Here is an 18,328-nt window from a genome sequence, read left to right as displayed (position 1 = left end):
GAGGCTGCTAAACCAGTACTCCTTAGGACATCTGGCTGGCTGCGTCTGTTTGCTGACAGTTTACAGCCTAAATAGATTAATGAAATCATACGCTACACATGGTTTGTCCAGAAGCACAGAGGTCTGATATCACAACTTTGGGCCAACCCTCTGGATTCTTGTTTTTGCCCAAGAAACTCTCAGCCCAGAGTAGCTGTCTCTTGCTGGAAGCTCTCTAGTGCAGTGGCTCTCAACCTTTCCAGACTACTGTAGCCTTTTCAGGAGTCTGATTTGTCTTGCGTACCCCAAATTTCACCTCACTTAAAAACTACTTGCTTACAAAATCAGACATCAAAATACAAAAGTGTCACAGCACGCTATTCCTGACACGTTGCTTAGTTTCTCATTTTTACCATATAATTATAAAATAAATCTATTAGAACATAAATATTCTACTTACATCGCAGTGAGTATAAACAAGTCATTGTATGAAATTTTAGTTTGTACTGACTTCGCTGGTGCTTTTTATGTTGCCAGTTGTAAAATTAGGCGAGTATCAGAATGAGTTGATGTACCCTCTGAGAACCATTGCTCTAGTGCATCTCTGAGGGCTTGTCTTCACAACTGCACTAAATCAGCACTGCTGCACCAATGGGGTGGCGCTGATTAAGTGCTTCTGGTGAAGAGGCACTTTGTGGACCGTCGAGGTAATTACTCCACCTCCATGAGAGCATCTCCCCTGGACATAGCACAGTGTGGAGGCGGCTTTAAGTCAATGTAAGTTACCTCGCTCAGGGGGGTGCTTTGCATCCTGACCAAAGCGTGCGATCACCCGCATAATCCAGGTCAGCAAAAGAGGCTGCATATCAATTATACATCGGGTGACCAGATGTCCCGATTTTATAGGGACAGTGCCGATATTCAGGGCTTTGTCTTATATCGGTGCCTATTACTCCCCACTCACTGTCCCGATTTTTCACACTTGCTGTCTGGTCACCCTAGTTATACAGTTCTGCAGGGACTACAGAGGATCAGTGCCAAAGATCACCCAAGGGAGATCCCCCAGTGGCCGGATCTCATCCCCCTGTAGCTCCTCCAGGGGTCGCCCTTCCCCACTCAGCGCAGACATGGGGCCCAGGCCTCGGCTCCCCTGCCTTTCAGAGGGCGGAGGAGAGGGCTGCGTGCGGGAGGCTGGTGACAGCGGCAAGCTCCGCCCAGCGGCTGCGCCGGGAGGAGGCAGGGAGCCGCGCTCGGCCGCCCCAGCCCGGCACCATGGTGCAGATCGTGACGGTCCGGACCCAGGCCTACGCCGACCAGAAGCCCGGCACCAGCGGGCTCCGCAAGCGGGTCCGGGTGTTCCAGGACAACGCGCACTACGCCGAGAACTTCATCCAGAGCATCCTGGCCACGGTGCCGCCGGCCGAGCGGCAGGAGGCCGCGCTGGTGGTGGGGGGCGACGGCCGGTTCTACATGACCGAGGCCATCCAGCTGATCATCCGGATCGCCGCCGCCAACGGGGTAGGGGGGCCCGGCCCGCGCCCGACGTGCCCGCCGCAGCCGCTGCGCCCAGGGCAACACCCCGTGCAGCCTCCCCCCCCCCGCTGCCCTCCCCTTGGACTGTGCTTCGTGGGGGGCAACGTGACCCTGAGCTGTGCCCCCCTCCCCCCGGCCGGCGAGGGCTGCCCTGCCGCGGTCCCCACTCCCCGTGCCTGGCATGCAGGGCGGCAGCGGGCGGTGCAGCTTCTAGCCGGAGCCGAGTCACGGTGACAGCGGGGGCTTGATTCCCCTTTTCCCCATCGCACGTCTCCCTCCCCTCCCGCCCCGCCGTCCGCCCGGCCTAGCGAGACTGAGAGCAACAATCTGCAGTTGATGGGGCGGGGGGAGGCTGCAGGGGGGCAAACAGTGGCTGGGGGGATGAAAGCCCTTGTTATCTGGAGGGTTGGAATCGCTGTGCCCTTCAGACACCGCCTGTCGGCGGACAGGGTCTGATTGCGCATTGCCTAGGTGTGGATGGGTGAGTTACTGAGGGGTTTTGGTTTGGTTTGGTTTGGTTTTGGTTTTTTTGCACTGAGATCCCTGCTAGCGGGGGGGGGGGGAAGGGGTGGCACTACTCTTGCATTCACCTTGGGGGAAAGCCTTAGGTCTGATGCTCTTTGACATTTAAGTTAACCTTTCAGGCATTAGAGATACAGTTTCCCTAGCTTGCTTCAGCAGTGCATGCTGCCCTTACTTAGACTGGCCAAAGGTTATTCTTATTGACTGTATAGGGCTTTTGTAACATTGGAAGGCACGACTGCCTAGCGCCTTGGAATCCATCTGATCTGCATGGCAGAAACTTTTCTTGTTAGACACAATGGTTTGTTTACCCAGTTGCAAGCTCACACTATGGTCTGGATGTGCAACGGCTACAATGTTCCCACCCCACCTGCATTTAAGGAAACAGCTCTGGTCTTGTTATGCTGCTAGTTCCTCACCCGCATGAGTTAGTACATTAGCCTTGCACTAGAAAACAGGGCCTCAGGGCCCGTTGGCTTGGTATGTTTGTGGCAGAAGGCAGGAATTGTCTGTCCCCAGCAGTGAAACTGGCTCCTAACTGCTCAGGAAACTAAAGTAGTAATTATTTAATTAGGCTATGAAGAAAGTTCTGTCCAGGCTTGCACTTACACAAGTGCTAATGGCAGAAGCAGGAAACTGATGAAATTTTCAAAAAGAAAAGGAGGACTTGTGGCACCTTAGAGACTAACCAATTTATTAGAGCATAAGCTTTCGTGAGCTACAGCTCACTTCATCAGATGCATATCGTGGAAACGTGCATATCGTGGCAGTTTCCACGATATGCATCTGAGGAAGTGAGCTGTAGCTCACGAAAGCTTATGCTCTAATAAATTGGTTAGTCTCTAAGGTGCCACAAGTCCTCCTTTTCTTTTTGCGAATACAGACTAACACGGCTGTTACTCTGAAACCTGATGAAATTTTCTGCACCGATACAATGGAAGTAAATTGACTTATACAGCAGGCATTGTTACTAAAACCGTGAAACTGGGAGTATGGATTCTAATTAATGATATCTAAGATAACTGGAAATTGTAGTCTATTGATGTGGATATGCACAGAGATTCAGAATTTTAGTTTCATTGCTGAACTGTAGAAGCTATCAGATGTCTGTAATTAAAGATGGATGTATAACTTTGTCAGCAGCGTTCCCTCTAATTTTTCCCACCCGTGTGTGGAATGAATTTTGCTATGTGCACCAATGTGGAGGTGATGTGTGACACGTGACCTTCATATTGGTGCACATAGCAAAATTCATGTGGTGGGGGTGGGGCCGTGGAGTTCAGACTGTGGAAGGGGGCTCAGGGCTGGGGCAGAGGGTTGGAGTGCAAGGGTGTGGGGGTCCAACTGGGGGTGCGATTCTGGGGTGGGGCTGGGGATGAGGGGTTTGGGGTGCAGGAGGGTGCTCCAGTGGTGAAAGAGGACTCTCCCCAGCAGCACCTGGGCTGGGGGGGGGGAGAGGCGCCTCTCCCCGCTGCGACACCTCTGGGGCAGGATAGGCACCCCGGCCCTGGCAGGTCCAGCTGGGTCTGGGCCAGGGGAGGGGCGCCGCGGCAGGTCCAGGCTGGAATGGAGTTGGACATTTGAATTCAGAATGTGGGACTGCTTGATCAATGTTAATTGTGCCCCTTGGCATCTTTCTTTGTCTGCCAGGTGGGGATGTGATGCTGCTAGGATAACTCAGTAGATGCTAAATCTGCGGAGATGAGCCTTGCCTCAGCCGGCTAGTTACATGTAACCTGACAAATGGACCGTGTCATGCTGTTCTGGGCCTCCTGGTTGTTCAGATGCCTCTCATCAGCAAGAGACGCTTTCCTTTGTTGAGTGGTGTGTAGGGTGAGCTGAAGATACTGGCTAGTTGCAGACAGTCAATGCAGCAGTGTAGGAGCATGGGCAGTTAAATCCACTTGAAGCCAATAACATCTCACAGGGTAAAAATGTAATTTACAAGAAAAGTCAGATAGAACTTTGTCTTTTATATTCCCCTCATGGCAGCTGCTCACTTTGTAACCTTCAGTTGGTGCCTAAGCCTGTCATTCCTTAACCAGAATGGCCCTTTCTTGTGTATAGCGGTGAAAGGAGTGGATGGAGCAGCTTATTTTAATTTAAAAAAGAAAAGAAAACCGCTGTGGTAGAGCCGAAATTTTTTTAGAACAGGGGTAGAGCAGGAATGTAAACGTCACATGTGTACATAGCTGCACTGGCAGCAGGGAACACTTCAGAGCCTCATGAATAAACAAATAATGGAATTAGTTTTAGCAGGATAAAGGACTGTTTTGTTCAAGTTTTTGGAAGCATACCCAGGCGTCCAGTGGGGTCTGGCGCTTTTCCAGGAGTCTGATCACCACACCATTGGTGATGCTTCCGCCCACTCCAGGGCCCACAAGAGGTATGGGGAGAGGGATGGAAGCTAGGCCTGCCTGCATCCTAAACAGTCCTTTCATTAGGTGTGGCTAGCGCTCTTACACTTCCCAATAACTGCTGCATCTCTGAGTCTAGGGATAGCTCTTTATCTAGGGAAGGGGACCCTCCTTAGAAAAAGTATTTCTGTAGTTTGTGGTTAGAGGGTTTTCCTTGTAATGTGCTTTCTGGGGGACTGGGGAGAAAAAGCCGGTGTGTTGTTCTTGCACACTGGTCCTGCAAACACTTATATGCATGTGTAACTTTGTGCACACGAGTAATTCCTTTTAGTTCACTATGTGTGTAAAGTTATGTGTGTCCAAGTGTTTGCAGGAGCAGGGTCCAAGTGTTTGCAGGAGTAGGGTCCAGGATTAAAGCAATCATCAGCCTGTGCTTCCCATCCCCCAAAAGCACATTAGAAGGGTAAAACTACAACCTCGACTACAGAAATATTTATTTTAAGGAGGGTCCCTTTTCCTAGGTAAACTGACACTACAGGACACATAGCTGGAGCAGTTATTTGGAACCTTTAGTCAGACACAGTTGCATGTCTTGAGGGGCCTGTTTGCCAAGGGGTGTTTACTTTGCTTAGTAATTGGTCTGAATAGGTTAAAGCTGTTTGTTAGGGCAGAATAGGGCTCTGAGAAAGAAACAGGGAAACACGAAGCAAAGGAGGAAGAAAAAAGCTGATACAGATTGTGTGGGATAGGAGGCTAACGGCTGATTATGTGCAGAAAAAAGGTTTATACAGAGCAAGGAAAGGTATTAACTAACTTAAAAACCAAACAGCTACTGCCAAAGACATCAGCAGGCTGATCATCGCTGAAGATTTCAAGCAGGAATATTATGGTGGTGCAGCTCCTTGAAACTTCTACTGAGGCAAGCTTTGTATACTTTCCTTTGTGAAGGAATTGAAAAAGAAAACCACCAAGGAGAAATTTTTTGTCATACTGAAAAGGAGAACTAAATTTCACACTAGCAGACCAGGTCTTCACTACAGACTTAGGTTGACAGAAGCTGCCTTACCTCCATCTAATAATGTATGCATCTTACACTACCAGGTCCCTTCCGCCAACCTAACTCACTGTAACATTGACTTAATTACTCCACCTCTGCGAGAGGTGTAGTGCCTGATTCACTGTTGATGGGTCGACAGAGAGGCTATGTAGATGCAGCGTTGTGTATCTTGATTGAATTGGACTCCAGGAAGTGTCCCACAATGCTCTGTTGTGACCGCTCTGGAGATTGTTTTAAACTCTGCTGCATAGCAGCCAGGTAAGCAGGAAACAGCCCAGAAACTTTTGAGTTCCCATTTCGTGTTTCATCAGTGTGGAGAGCTCGCCAGCCCAGCTAATCATGGCAACTCAATGCTCCAAACGCACCTGGAGTACACTGGAAGTAGTGGATCTTACTGGTCTGTGGGGAGAAGAGTCTGGGCAGGCACAGCTCCGATCCAGCCAAAGAAACATAGACATGTATGAAAAGATCACATGGGACATGGGGGAGAAAGTCTACAGCAAGAACACGCAGTAGTGCTCCATGAAAATCAGAGACATTCCAGGGGCAGGGGGTGGGTGGGAGGTGCACTATTCCTTCCACTCAATACTGGGAGAGGGTACTCAGAACAAAAGGCAGCCATTCAAAGACCTTTGATGGGCAAAACTGTTTTGCTTTTACAGACAAGATGACTTGGTTTCTTCCCTCCCAATTTTATCCCACCATTTTTCCAAGGTTAAATTATTTTCCTGTTCTTTCAGTTTCCTTGTTTGTGCAATAAAAGTCAACATTTCAAGAATGAAATGCTCTATTTATTGCAGTCATGGGGGTTGAGAGGAAGAGGGGTACAGGGAAACTGATGCAACGGAAGGGATGATATGGGAAGGCACAACACAGATAAGCAGCACTCATTACTGTGGCTCATTACTGAAATGGGTTTTCAAAGCCTTCTGAAGACACAGAGCTCCTCGCTGGGTTTTTCTTATTGCCCTGGTATCTGGCTGCTCAAAATTAGCTGTCAACCTGTCTGCCTCCACCCCTGGAAAAACTTTTCTCCCTTTGCTTCACAGATATTATGGAGCCCCCAGCAGGCAGCGATAACAATGGGGATATTGCTTTCACTGAGGTCTAACTTAGTAAGCAAACTGCGCGACAAACCCTTTAAACGTCCAAAGGCACATTCCACCATCATTTTGCACATGCTCAGCCTATTGTTGAACTGCTCCTTACTGCTTTCCAGGTGGACGGGTATGGCTTCATGAGGCTGGGTCTCCCAGGATCACTCTTGGCATTTCAACATAGTCAATGGTTGCATTGTTGCCCAGAGTCACAACCCATCTTAGCAGAAGTCGATTAATGGCCCTGCACACTTGGATCACAACAGCTTCCATGGTGGATTTACCAACTTGGATTTGATTCCCCACTGACTGGTAGCAGTCTGGCATTGTTTGCCACTCGCTTCTGCATTGTCAGAGCAGCTCTCATTTTAGTGTTGCTGTGCTTCAGGGCCAGGGAAAGCTCTACACAAAGTTCCTGGAAAGTGGCCTTCCACATTCGAAAGTTTTGCAGCCACTCCTCGTTATCCCATAGCTACATAATGATGCAATCCCACCAGTCAGTACTTATTTCCTGGGACCGGAAATAGTGCTCTACCGTGTTGCTGCTGCATGACTGCCAGGAGCAACCGGGAATTGTTTCATATTATGGCTTGCCTCAGGGCTGCTCGAAGGAAATCGCAGTGTTCCATGCAGTGGCTCCTGTCTCAGCTCTGGAAAGGCGCCAGGTGTTTGTAATGATCACAGCAAGAGTGCACAGCTCTGCAGAGTCCATGCTTCTCGGGCTATGGCTAAGGCTAAGATTTAGTCACCGGTATTTTTGGTAAAAGTCATGGACAGGTCACTGGCAATAAATAAAATTTCACGGTCTATTTCCTGTACATGAATTTTACCAAAAATACCCATGACTAAATCTCTGCTTGTGGGCCCCGCTGCTCTGGAGGGCTGCTGCTCCGGGGGCACCCTGCTCCAGTGCTGGGGGTTGACTGCCCCGGCTGCAGCTCCCCGGGGACAGCTCTCCAGACGGCCTCTGGGTGCTCTGGAGGCCACTGCTCTAGCCACCCTGGGACTGCTGCTGCTCGGGTGGGCCCTATGGCACCCTCAGGACCGCTGCTCAGGTGCTCCCTGGAGCGAGCCACTTCTTGAGCGGTCCTCGGAACCAGCTGCCCGGGGCCGCCTGAGCAGCGGCCGGTGCAACTGACGCCAAGGACCACCCGAACAGCAGTCCCTGGGTCACTCCAGCAACGGCTGGTGGAGCTGACTGTGGGGTGCCCTGGAGTCGGCCGCATCAGTTGCTGTGGAAGTCAGAGAGAATCTCAGCCTTAGTTATGAATGCATAGCAGGGTTTATGGGCCTGCTGTATGTGTGCTAACAAATTAGAGAAAATTTCTAGTAATTAGAGCGGGGAACACACTGAACATTTCATGTTCCCATGCTGTAGATACTCATAGTTATATTGTGTGAAAATGTGGAGCTATATAGACTGTAATTCACTTGGAATTCTTGTAGTTAATTAATCTTGAAGATAATTTCATTCCATCTGATCTAGAAAGAAAGGCAGGTTCATTTGTTCTTCTTTCTCTGGGCTTTCCCAAAACCGTTATTTGATTCCAAAATGATTCTTTCACTTTAGAACCGATTGTTGTAAGTCTGCTTTATACAGTAACTTATGCTCAGGTCTCTCTCATCTCAAAAGATTCTCTGCCAGAAGGTAAATGTCTTTTATAATACAGGGTAAGATTCACTGTCACTGGTCATATAGAATTATGGAAAGGTGACTTTGAGAATCTTAGTACAGAAGGCTAATGGCAGAATTTGGTTCTCTGCATTTTTCAGAATCACACAGGCTTAGTTTGATACAGTTTGTGGTACTAAAAGCCAATATGTAGAAATAGCAGGAAAATGACCTTTTGACTAAGACTCACAGTCTAAAGTTTAAATTTTCTGAAAACACAGTCTTGTTTTGTCTTTTTTATCATTAACCAAAGTCAGCTCTTAGCAGGAAAAAATGCATAGTCCTGGCCACGTTCTTGCATGTCCAGTTCCTCTTGGTAGCAAACTAGAAAACTGCACCAGGAAATACACCACAGCTTTTCTATCTTTAAAAACCAGGGGTAAAATCCAGGATTTTGTGAGAAGTGCCCTTCCTCCCCACCCCCATTCATCCTCAGAACAAGGATGGCATGGGCAGTGGCAGAGGAAGCTTTCCCACCCAATCTCCACTCTGCCAAGGTGGAGACATTGGGCAAAATCCTGAACCCATTGAAGCCAGTGGCAAAACACCCACTAAGCAGAATGGGCTCAGGATTTCATCCTTCATCTCTAGTTCAGCTTCAGACCTTTTTTCTTTCTTCTGGGTCTGTCCGAAGAGGTACTGATTTTAATAGTGGTATTTTTTTTTCATACAGACACTTGCCCATTAAGGGGTAAGCTGTGAAACAGCCATCAGGTGAAAAATAAAGGTAAAAGGTCTTGTATTCCATGCCCAACCCCAACCAGTCACTGCTGATAGGCACTAACATCAAAGTAAAGTAAAAGGTTGATTCCTGTTATCTGGAAACTTCTAAAGTACCTGGTCTAATTTCAGGATGAGAACTCTGCCGGGGTGGCCTGAGATGCCTCTGAAACTTTGTGGTAGAAAGTCAAACTAAATGAAGCCACGGGAGATGTACTGGACTTTGGTAGCTGAATTCCCCTGCTGCTTAATTATACGTGCATTTGGGGGAGGGGGAGGTTGTTGTACAAGTACAAATCACTTGGTTCATAGTGGCCTTTCCCCCCTGCCAATGGGTGCGTAGTTTCATGTAAATCTCCCCCATGCAATAAAAAGGGAACTTGTTCTAAGAGTTTACTTTTTGCATGTGCTTGAATAATGAGGCATTTCAAGGGGTTGGACATCCTACAGTAAGTTGAACTTACAGTGCCACCTGGGAGCGAGAAGGGAAACTGCTTGCCTAGTTGTTTTAATAAATACCAATGGGAATTTCCGATGTAAATCCTCCTGCAGTGATCAGAAAGCAGACCTGCTGTGTGAACTAAGTACAAGTAGAACCTTGTTAGTTAACCCTGGGAATTGTTTTTCCACTTCTGTACCACAAGAGGGAAACCTCTACCTAAGAACTCAACCACAGTGCCTATGCATTTCAGGACACCAAAGTAAAGATGAGTTAGTTAATACTAATCAAGAGCTTTAAAGATGAAAAAATATTTTATTTGGATTCTTAGCCTGTTTGTTCTCTCCAGTTGCAGAGCTGAGACCTCAAGAAATCATCCCCATAGAACACTTTGCAAATGGTCACAACAATCAAATTGTATTAAAAATTATGACTTTTTTTTTTTGCTTTAATAGCAAGTAGGCTGGACTGTAATGAAGTGTGGCTTCATAAATTGCTCAATTAATGTTTGTTAAATGTTTAGAGATACTTGGATAAAAGACTCCACAGAAGCACAAAGTATTATTCAAAAGCATTGTTGGTTATTTTTAACCAACATGTTAACTTCCCAGAATTCAGAAAGACGGTACTGCCTGCATTTTAAGAAAGTTGGCATCTCGCCAGTCCAGATGACGTTTTCTTGGGATTTCAAATAATTTGGCTGCCATACTCTTCTGCCAGAGTTAATCATGTTTCAATATTCACAGCTTTATACAAATGTAGTTTTTCCAAAATAATAGTATTTTGTAAAGACCCTAGGGGTAAATTCTGTTCCTAGTTGGACTGTGGTAAATCTGGAGTAACGCCATAGAAACCATTGCAGTTACTCTGGATTTTCCAAGTGGACTTTGGCCCATCATGCCCAGCAGGTAACTCCAATGTTTATTAGAGGAAAGCCACTCAATTAAGCACTATAGAATACTGGCAATGGAGAAGTTATTGGCTGTCAATGACGGTAATATAAGGAAACTGTAGGTAACTGAGATCTTCTGATTGCCATTTTAAGAGTGACCTTTAAGTTGCTGGTCTCCACAAAATAACTTTAGCTGTGTACAGCCGTGCTTCCTGAACACTTACCTTCTCAGTATTCACTTCCCAATGAGGACTGAGTGACAGTGGGAGTTACAACTGGCAGACCTGGCAGAACTTTATGAATCTGCTTGTCTGTCTAAAACGATTCCAGCTCTGCATTGGTTTAGAGAGCAGAGTCTGGCAACAAATCAATGCTTTTGACTGAAGGGCTGACCTACTAAACAGCCTCTCTTGCTATCCCCATCCTAACAGATAATTGGACAGAATTAACACTGTTGTGGTCTAGTGTGTGATAATACAAGAACTGCACAGAACTACTGCTTCACAATCAGAAGACCTAGAGAAGACAAATCTCCTTTTTCTTTCCGTTTTCATGAGGGATTGCAGTGTGGAATTATATGTATTCTCTCTGACAGTGATCTTGCAGAACAAGTGCAAGAAAACTTCTTCAGTTACCGAAACCACATTCAGTACAAGGTTCAAGGAGCTATTTTTGGGCACTTGACTGCTTCACAGAACTTCTAACTAGTAGATGTGCCATTGCTGATGTCAAGGCTGAGTTTTCTTTTATTTTCACCATAATTTATTTTAAATGTATTTATATGAAAAAGGAACATGGAAGACCGTCCTCTGCTTATATTGACTTTGCCAACAGCAGCTTATTATGACCAGAAACCGGGAACCAGTGGATTACGGAAGAAAAGCTATTATTTTGAGACCAAGACAAACTATCTGCAGAATTTTGTCCAGAGTATATTTTTTTCCATAGATCTAAGAGATCGACAAGGATCTACTATGGTAGTTGGAGGAGATGGGAGATATTTTAATAAGTTGGCAATAGAATTGATAGTTCAAATGGCAGCTGCCAATGGGGTTGGTATATGATAAATATGACTAAATTCCTAGTACTGTAGCTGATCTAAGCAGAAGTATAAAGTCATAGTAGTTAAGAGGTGTTCTAAGTTTTAATTAACTAATTTCCCATTGCCTTTTAAATGACTGCTATTGGTTAACTGAGAATTATGGATCATTGTTAAGTGTTTTAATGGAAAATTACCTTTAGTGATCTTGAAATTACCCAATTTAATTTTTTAAAAGCAATTTTGTCATTTAGCTTTGAAGAGAAGTGAAAATACATTTGCAATCGGGTAGCAACATGTAGAACTACCAGTGTGAAAATAAATATTGTTAGTTTCTCATTAATGCTCATTTTGTTGGTTTGCAGCAAATTATTGGCATTTGTGCTTATCAGAACTATCTTCATCAGCTCACAATGCCATTGTTAGTAAGTAAGTGATTGGTAAAGAGATGGGCTCTTTGTGCTCAGAGACCACTCTGCTTTGCTCTGCAAAAACAGTTTCATTATGGTCTGAGCTGCTCAACAAATGAAAAGGCAAAACACAACGTTTGCAGTTTCTCAATAGATATAAATAGCTATGTCATGAATGTCACCAGAGCATTTGAAAATAAGGATATCATGTGTTTTAGCAAGACAGCTGGACCCCTCTATAGTGAACTCCAGTTGTGGTGACATTCCACATGTTGGCGTTAGAACGAAAGTCCTAACATCTTTTAATGCAATGCAGCTCACTTCAGTTTTTAATGGATTTCTGGGCATGACGTTTTTCTGTGAAAAAGGCAAAGATTCCACTGAAGATTTTATTTTATTTCTAAGGCAGAGAGAAAATAATACTAGCTGCCTCTACTGCTATTAAAATCGCTCATGGGGAATTTGTGACCAAACCACTGATCTGATAGTATCATAGTTCATAGCAAACAGGTAGAGAGAGTTCAGTCCCATTCCCCCCCCCCCCCCCCCCCCGATCTCTTGATCAACAAAATAATTTGCATGGGAGAGGTGGGTTTAAAAAATTAGAAATAGCAGTCCACCTCATCTGTCATTGTAAATCAGTGTAGCTCCACTGAAGTCAATACATGGTCCAAACAGAAGATCTGTAGGATGCAGATTTACATCAGGTAATGATCAGGCCCACTGTTTGGACCATAAATATTATGTCAAGTGCCTTTGATTTCCAGTTTCTTTGTAGCTCATTCACTATTTTAATAAGAAATGCTAAGTCTCAAAAAGCATAACCCTGTATCTCAGCTGATCTCCCGTGAAGATGAAGCAGTACCCATTTACAGTAGCTGAGGATCTGGCTCTATATTTATTTCCAGTAAAATAGCCCACACTTGTCTCTTAAACTTGATTTTATTGTAGTTTTTATATTTTCAGTAACATTTTTACATTCTGTCCTTTCTGTCACTGGTTAGCAGTGCCGCTTGGTTTATTTATCAACTTCATGCTAACCCCAGTGTGTCGAGTATAAAGTATAATCCTGAGATCATTTTCAAGTGTAAAATTATTATAATGCACACACAGCTCATCTTGAAAGTGTAAAAGGCAATTCCATCAGGATGTCATGTGGGTGGGTAGTGTCACCTCTATGAATGTGTGACCAGAAGGATTTCCAAATAAGACCCCGCACACTTGGTGTCCCGGTAGTCTAATTTATATTGCACACTTTAAATGTGATTTATTTAATTAAAGGAAATTACTAAGCTAGTCGTCCACTAAACCTGGCATGTATAAATGAAGACATCTATATTTAGAGGTTGTAATTATGGCATGGTGTAAAGGATTGGTGAGTCCGCATTTAGTCCCCTTCCTGTTGGATAGATGTACTGAAGATGGGGATGCAGACAGCCACCTGTTTTATTGAGAGAACAAGTCCTTGCTATTTAAGAGCCACAAAGAGCATCCACCTGTATTGTCAGTGAAGAGGAGAATAAGAGCTGGATTCTAGCATTTATCTAATTCTTTTTTATTATAAAGGACTTGCATCCTATAGATTTTTCTGTATAACAAGAGGGTGTGTGTGTGTGTGTGTGTGTGTGTGTGTGTGTGTGGTGTGGGGGGGCAGGGGAGTTACATGGTATTCCTTTAAAATGTTGTGATCCAACACTGGCCTCTCAACAAGTTTAACTGGTGTATTTGAAATTCAACTCTGAGCATTGTGGGGAGGGGATTCCTATATTATGTACAATATTGTTCCCTTGTAACAAGAAACTCAGTAAGTTAAGGCTTTATATGCAACTTACACAGTAGCCTTCCACAAAGAAACAACTTTCACATTGGGGAGTGCACAGTAACTGCTTGGTTATTAAGTGGGGAATGGATGATATTTTGGCATTGGGTCAAAATCAGAGGTGAATCTAGATGGTGTACCTTTTTTCCACCCTCTCCCTTCCGATGTGTACATTACACAAATGTAGACTCTCTATACTTACTTTGACTCGGATACATTTATCAGTGTGTAGCTTACACTCTCCCTTACACATTGCTTCCGAATTTGGCCTGCTGAGCTTAAGAATCTAAGGGAATGTCTACACTGCAATAAAACACTCGATGCTGACTCATGTCAGCTGACTCGGGCTCATGAGGCTCAGGCTGCGGTTATAAACTCGCAATGTAGACATCCGGGCTCAGGCCGGTGCCTGGGCTTTAGGATCCTGCAAGGAGCTGGGATTCTGGAGTCCAGGCTCCAGCCTAAGCCTGGATGTGTGCATTGCAGTTTTATAACCCCACAGCCTAAGCCCAGCGAGCCCAAATCAGCTGATATGGGCCAGCCCATGGGTGTTTTATTGCAGAGTACACGTACCCCAAGGGCATATTGCTATTCACACTCCTGTAGTCCGACCTGTGGGGTAGAGTGCTGCACTGTAAATCCCTCATGTGGACATGGTGGAAGCGAACTAAGGTCTGATTTTCAGTATGGGGAGATCGATGCTGCTGCAATGGATGCAGCAGGGATCGATTTAGTGGGTCTAGTGAAGACCCGCTAAATCGATGGCAGAGCGCTCTCCGGTCGACCCCAGTACTCCACCTCTCCAAGAAGAGTGAGGTTAAGTCGACCGGAGAGCATCTCCTGTCGACACAGCGCAATGGAGACACCAAGGTAAGTCGACCTAAGCCTTGTCAACTCCAGCTACATTATTCGCATATATGGAGTAGTGTAACTTATGTCAAAATACCCCCGTAGCAAAGACAAGCCCTAAAAGTAGGCTTGGAAGGATTAGGTTTTTATTGGTAAATGTCAGTAAATGTTGATTTCACACACAAACAGATGAAAAAATGTTTCCATCGATAATAATCGAAATTTCCAGATAGGCAAATAAGAAAAACATGGCTTGAGAACTTATTAGAGTTTGATTTAAGGATATCTTCTTTGTGTATATTGACATTGGCAATTTGTGTTTTTAATAGTTGTTGAGATTCAAAAAGTTAAATCTTTATAACTATTGTCATTAAATAATTGCTTGCCTCCCTCCCCCGCGTAATTTCCCTCCACTATGAAAATTTGTCTATAAAAATAGAAAAATGCTTAAAAATAAATATTGATATAATCTGTCAAAATTATATATATAAAATAATTCTGCCAAGTCTAAAATTTACACACAACTGTGTGAGAGTTCTATAAATATTTGCCTCTGTAAAGTTGCCATTTCTAACTTTCATGCTCTAGCAGTCTTTAAAATTGTGAATTTTTTTGATAGTTTGTTTTAAATCTTTGTTTTAGATTGGTCATTTAGTGATTGGACAGAATGGAATTCTCTCCACCCCAGCTGTCTCCTGTATTATTAGAAAAATCAAAGCCATTGGTGGCATCATTTTGACAGCCAGTCACAACCCTGGTGGCCCAAATGGAGACTTCGGAATTAAATTCAATATTTCCAATGGAGGTAAAGTTTTCCCTGGTGGCCAACATTTCTTACATCAGTGAATATACCTTCAGTACTGTCAGCAGTATATTTCACTAAACAAAACAAGCGATCTACTTCCCTTGTAAAATAATACTGTTCCCAAGAGAAACATTCTCATCCCTTGCCTTCTGATGTACCTATGGAATGCATACTTGTAGCACACTCTAAAAACTTTCCTTCCATTTTTACCTGTAGGTCCTGCTCCTGAAGGTATTACTGATAAAATTTTCCAAATTAGCAAGACTATTGAAGAGTATGCTATCTGCCCAGATCTGAAGGTGGACCTTGGTACCATTGGAAAGCAGCAATTTGACTTGGAGAACAAGTTTAAACCATTTACAGGCAAGTGACACATTTATTATTGTATAAATGTAATTTTTACTTTCATGGGGCAATTACATAGTATGTAAGTGCCTTCATTTGGCAAGGTCATTTAATAGATTTTAAGGCCAAAAGGGATATGATCTGCTAGTCTGGCCTCCTGTATAACACAGACAACAGAATTTCACCCAGTGATTCCTGCATCGAGTACAACTATTTGTGGATGAACCAGAGCATGGTGTTAAATTTTCAGAAGTGCCTAAGTGCATTAGGGCCCTAAGTCCCACTTTCAAAAGTGACATAGGCACTTAGGAGATTACATGCTATTGACTTCCAGTGAAAACTAGGTTCCCAAGAGCCAGATTTTCAGAGGTATTTAGGTGCCAAGTGAGATTTTCAGAAGAACCTAGGTGCCTTAATAGTGTTGAAAATCTGACCTAAGTTCCTATCACTTTGAAAATGTGACTTCTGAAACTTTACCCCTGTACCTTTTTGTAAAGGCATCTGATCTTAATTTAAAGGCTCCAAGTGATAGAGAATGCGCCACATCCAATCTTTGCAATTTAAAATGTCTTATCATAGAAGATTAGATTTGGAAGAGACTACAGGAGGTCATTCTAGTCCAATCCCCTGCTCAAAACAGGACCAACCCCAACTAAATTATCCCAGCCAGAGCTTTGTCAAGCTGGGCCTTAAAAACCTCTAAGGATGGAGATTCCATCACCTCCCTAGGTAACCCATTCCAGTGCTTCACCACCCTCCTAGTGAAATAGTGTTCCCTAATATCCAACCTAGACCTCCCCCACTGAACTTGAGACCATTGCTCCTTGTTCTGTCATCTGCCATCGCTCAGAACAGCCGAGCTCCATCCTCTTTGGAACCCCCTTCAGGTAGTTGAAGGCTCCTATCAAATCCCCAATCACTCTTCTCTTCTGCAGACTAGATAACCCCAGGTCCCTCAGCCTCTCCTCGTAAGTCATGTGCCCCAGCTCCCTAATCATTTTAGTTGCCCTCTGCTGGACTCTCTCCAATTTATCCACATCCTTTCTGTAGTGAGGGACCCAAAACTGGACACAGTACTCCAGATGTGGCCTCACCAGTGCCGAACAGAGGGGAATAATCACTTTTCTCGGTCTGCTGGCAATGCTCCTACTAATGCAGCCCAATATGCCATTAGCCTTCTTGGCAACAAGGGCACACTGTTGACTCATATCCAGCTTCTCGTCCTCTGTAATCCCCTGGTCCTTTTCCGCAGAACTGCCGCTTAGCCAGTCGGTCTCCAGCCTGTATCAGTGCATGGGATTCTTCCATCTTAAGTGCAGGACTCTGCACTTGTCCTTCTTGAACCTCATCAGATTTCTTTTGGCCCAATCACTCTGGACCCTGTTTCTACCCTCCAGCATATCAACCTCTCCTCCCAGCTTAGTGTCATCCACGAACTTGCTGAGGGTGCAATCCATCCCATCATCCAGATCATTAATGAAGATGTTGAACAAAACCGGCCCCAGGACCGACCCCTGGGGCGCTTCGCTTGATACCAGCTGCCAACCAGACATCGAGTTGTTGATCACTACCCATTGAGCGTGATGATCTAGCCAGCTTTCTATCCACCTTATAGTCCATTCATCCAATCCATACTTCTTTAACTTACTGGCAAGAATACTGTGGGAGACCATATCAAAAGCATTGCTAAAGTCAAGGTATCATGTCCACTGCTTTCCCCATATCCGCAGAGCCAGTTATCTCATCATAGAAGGCAATCAGGTTGGTCAGGCATGACTTGCCCTTGGTGAATCCATGTTGACTGTTCCTGATCACCTACCTCTCCTCCAAGTGCTTCAAAATGGATTCCTTGAGGACCTGCTCCATGATTTTTCCGGGGACTGAGGTGCTGGCCAGTTTGTAGTTCCCCAGATTCTCCTTCTTCCCTTTTTAAAAGATGGGCGCTATATTTGCCTTTTTCCAATCGTCCAGGACCTTCCCTGATCGCCATGAGTTTTCAAAGATAGTGGCAGATGGCTCTGCAATCACATCAGCCAACTCCCTCAGCACTCTTGGATGCATTGCATCCGGCCCCATGGATTTGTGCATGTCCAGCTTTTCTAAATAGTCCTTAACCTGTTCTTTCACCAGTGAGGGCTGCTCAACTTCTCCCCATACTGTGCTGCCAAGTGCAGCAGTCTGGGAGGTGACATTGTCTGTGAAGACTGAGACAAAAAAAGCATTGAGTACTTCAGCATTTTCCCCATCATCTGTTACTAGGTTACCTCCCCCATTCAGTAAGGATCCTACATGTTTCCTGATCTTCTTGTTACTAACATACCTGTAGAAACCCTTATTTCCAGTTTGAACTTTTCTGGATTCTATTTATTCAGTCTTATTGTGGCTTTGTATGCTAGCTTAAAGCATTCTCTAGTATCTGATATCTTCTCTGTATATCTATCCCTGTATAGGTATTTATAGAACCATGATTGAATCACTTCTTTGTCCTCCAACAGGCACTCTTTTCATGTATTGCATATAGTTCATAACAAAAAATGTTCACTTTAATTTAAATGAGACTGTTGGGCCCTACTAAAATGGATATGAATATTATCATTCCATTTGTGCTACAGTAAAATGGTACCTTTTGAAAATATGTTAGCAAAACATATGCAGTTTTGTACTTATTTTTTTCCCACAAAAAAATCTAAAATTTTTCCAGGTGTTCTTTAAAATTTTGAATTGATTTTTGTCTCTGCATTTGCACTTTAAAAAAAATCTGGTATGTTACAGGTTTTCTGTAAAATCAGACCA

The 18,328-nt window shown here is 44.6% G+C and overlaps 1 protein-coding gene across 2 annotated transcripts in view; it reads left to right on the top strand.

The window, feature by feature from the left end:
* The first annotated feature begins 1,135 nt into the window (after positions 1 to 1,135).
* PGM1 (phosphoglucomutase 1) overlaps positions 1,136 to 18,328 on the top strand; it is a 29,772-nt gene continuing 12,579 nt past the window's right edge. The window contains exons 1-3 of one of the 2 annotated variants that reach the window (XM_073357450.1): positions 1,136 to 1,497; positions 15,028 to 15,190; positions 15,407 to 15,553. In XM_073357450.1, the coding sequence (XP_073213551.1) occupies positions 1,252 to 1,497; positions 15,028 to 15,190; positions 15,407 to 15,553 (556 nt within the window). In that variant the 5' untranslated portion in view covers positions 1,136 to 1,251. Of the gene's footprint in view, positions 1,498 to 10,579; positions 11,321 to 15,027; positions 15,191 to 15,406; positions 15,554 to 18,328 lie in introns of those variants that run through there. The other variant, XM_073357451.1, reaches the window with a different exon arrangement.

The sequence above is a fragment of the Lepidochelys kempii genome, chromosome 8 (assembly GCF_965140265.1).
Source record: "Lepidochelys kempii isolate rLepKem1 chromosome 8, rLepKem1.hap2, whole genome shotgun sequence".
Taxonomy (NCBI): Eukaryota; Metazoa; Chordata; order Testudines; family Cheloniidae; genus Lepidochelys; species Lepidochelys kempii.
This window is presented reverse-complemented; position numbering and strand designations above follow the sequence as displayed.